Source organism: Limulus polyphemus, unplaced genomic scaffold, assembly GCF_000517525.1.
Source record: "Limulus polyphemus unplaced genomic scaffold, Limulus_polyphemus-2.1.2 Scaffold3192, whole genome shotgun sequence".
In the NCBI taxonomy this organism is placed as follows: domain Eukaryota; kingdom Metazoa; phylum Arthropoda; class Merostomata; order Xiphosura; family Limulidae; genus Limulus; species Limulus polyphemus.
This window is the reverse complement of record NW_013668802.1, coordinates 128,211-130,982: the sequence shown is the minus strand read 5'-3', so window position 1 is coordinate 130,982 and position 2,772 is coordinate 128,211. Positions and strand designations below refer to the sequence as shown.

General features: G+C 32.6%; 1 protein-coding gene across 1 annotated transcript; it reads right to left on the bottom strand.

Moving 5' to 3' along the window:
• Nucleotides 1-1,862: 1,862 nt before the first annotated feature.
• Nucleotides 1,863-2,252, bottom strand: LOC106468854. The gene has a single exon (XM_013929295.1). The coding sequence runs from the start codon at nucleotides 2,250-2,252 to the stop codon at nucleotides 1,863-1,865; it is 390 nt and encodes a 129-aa protein (XP_013784749.1).
• Nucleotides 2,253-2,772: the final 520 nt, after the last annotated feature.

The following is a 2,772-nucleotide window of genomic DNA, read 5'->3' as shown; positions in this document are numbered from 1 at the left end:
AACGTGCAGAAACCATAGATTACTTTCCTTAATAGTTATGGCGTTTCGTTTCAACTTCATAAGTGTGTTGCTGGACGAAACAAACTGTATAACCCCAAATGACGTCTTGCACTCGTTCTAATTCAACACTACTGAAACGCGTTGACAGCTATATTTATAAACAAACACAAATATCTTTGTTCTCGCAAGCTGACCTGGTTTCATAGACACCTGCTTACACAATCCTAGAACATTTAGGTTAAAGTGACATGTAATTTATTTGAGGTTTTAAGGCATGCTCGAAATCGGGAAATTCTGCTCTGTAAAATAATTTAAATTACGAACTTTTATAAACTAATGACCCGCGAATCTAGGTTAAGCTTAATAGGACAGAATATATGCAAATAAGATATAGGGAAACTAGATAATTCTATGAACATCTGTGTGGGAACTCATTAATTCATTGTATAAAAGGATTTCAACACAACATTGCTTTAAATCATTAGATTCCTTGGAGTTTCACGTAATTTGAGATTATTTTAATTATGTACTTTTAATATCTAACCCCCATTTTTCAACACTGTAGTTGATTGACTTTGAAACCTTGAAAGAATCTTAGCCTATGATACATATTACATATGTAAAAATATGTATCATGTTTCGACCTAATCAGCTTTCCTTACACAGTACATAGCATTGAACTGCTAAGGTCCAGCAGTAAATTAATGATGTCATTGATATCACTGGGTGAATCAATGTCTTGAAGAAATACTTCTAGAAATATTGGAAATCTTTATTAGCTCTATTTGAATAACATCTCAAAGAATATCTTATGCTCTTAAATTTAAACAGTATACTTTAAGGTTTACCTAAATGTTACATAATGTTAGTTTTTTTTTACACGCCTTCCAGCAAAATAGTGCGAAACAGGTGTTTGTATGTCTTTGTATAAAGATGCGTTTTTTGTATGTATGTGTGTTTTTCTAGAGAAGTTACATGTCTAAAATATATATGGTATATGATTATATTAACAATATGATAGACGCATACAAAATGTTCTTTGTTCAGTTATCGACGTCCTTTCCTAAATGAGTCACTTTGAATACAAAGTCCAGAAATCTTCTCTCTGTAACATTTTGGGAATGTCCCACTTTCTACGCTTTTATAAAGCACTTTAAACGAATAACTATCGTTACAATGCATTATATGTTAAGAAAAATATAATACTTATCTAGTATTTAAAGCAATCCTTTAATTATTTTGTATTGACTATTACTCCTAAATAGCTGACAATGCTAGTCTACGATAGTCTACAACATCTCGTGTATATGACGGAGTACGTTTATTCAAAACATTTAAGACTGCAACACCAACGAGAGCTACTTTGTTTACCTAAAAATATTTAATTTCTTTTGTTTTATGATACAAAATTATCAAATGACATTCATACCAGTACTGTACGTACATGATACAGCATTTCTATAATACACCACAGTATTTACAAGAAAAAAGAAAACATACTATGTGTATTTTAATTAGTAATAATTCTGTATTAAAAGAATGCATTTTCATATTTAAATGTACCTAAAATTCATTTGACTAAACTTGTTTCTCAAACTCAGCTGATTTCTGAGTAACTCAAATTCAATTTCTTATATATTTTTATTCATAAAAGGTAAAGCTTCTGATTTCAAAGCCTTAAAGAGGCTGACCTCATATAATGCTGTTGGACATCTGATCATAAAGTTATGATAATTTAATTAATTAATTAATAAAAAATATTAACGAAATATGTATCTTGCGTATTATACATATATACATGATACTGGAATATTTACAGATAATGTCTATTTACACAACATAATCAAACTGTAGACAATTATCTACAGAGCATATGTTTCTTCATCCCTCGAAGAGTCACAGATGTACACTTCATCCCCAGAATTGTTCTTAGAATCCTGTAGTCGCAACTTTCTCTTCAGCTTGTCAACCAAGTTGCTGTGGAACTTGTGGATGGACATTCGTGACGCCGATTTTGGAGTCGGAGTTATGAAACCACAATGAGAACTTTTTCGGGATGTACTAGAACTGAGAGCTTTGAAAGGGGTAGTCACTCTATACTCAATATCACTTCCAGAATACGTGGACATTCTAGGAGTAAGAGATGCACTTCTTGTACTCTTTTTGGACATCTTCACGTCACCAGGAGCTGTTTGTGTTTGGCCCGAATAGATTTTGTAATCGGGTTTAATGACAGGCATCATAAAAGCCATGATAAAATTAATAGTTGGTTCGAAACAACGAAAAAGTAAGCTATGTGCCTTCGATTTCGAAACTAAAATAAGGCAAAGTGAGCTCAAAGAAGCAGCGAAAAACAAATTTATCGTATCGATTTATGGAAGTATATTGTAGTCTGTTAAGAACGGGCCTAGAATGGGAGTATCAAAGCAACTCCAAGTATTAATTACTTCCACTAACATCAATCGAAAGCTATAACTGGAGCAAAGTGTCTCCTTGGCTTTATATACACCTCTAAGCACAAGACTTTTGCAATGGCACGTGAATATTTCTTGGAGACGAGCCAAGTGATAGGCATCACGCTGGAACACTTAATGCTTCTTTTACGTCACAATCTGACATGTGCTATTGTATCAAATATCACTAATAGAAGCGCAACCTCGCGATTATAGACTGTAAGTCTATAGTTTTTCACAATCAAGCATACTTTCTCGAATTACTTTGCATTACAAAATAGGTTATATCGAATTGAGAATTAAAACAAATCTACACTTG

Coding starts and splice junctions, on each gene's coding strand:
- LOC106468854 (XM_013929295.1), bottom strand. CDS start 2,252: ATGGCTTTTATGATGCCTGTCATTAAACCCGATTACAAAATCTATTCG.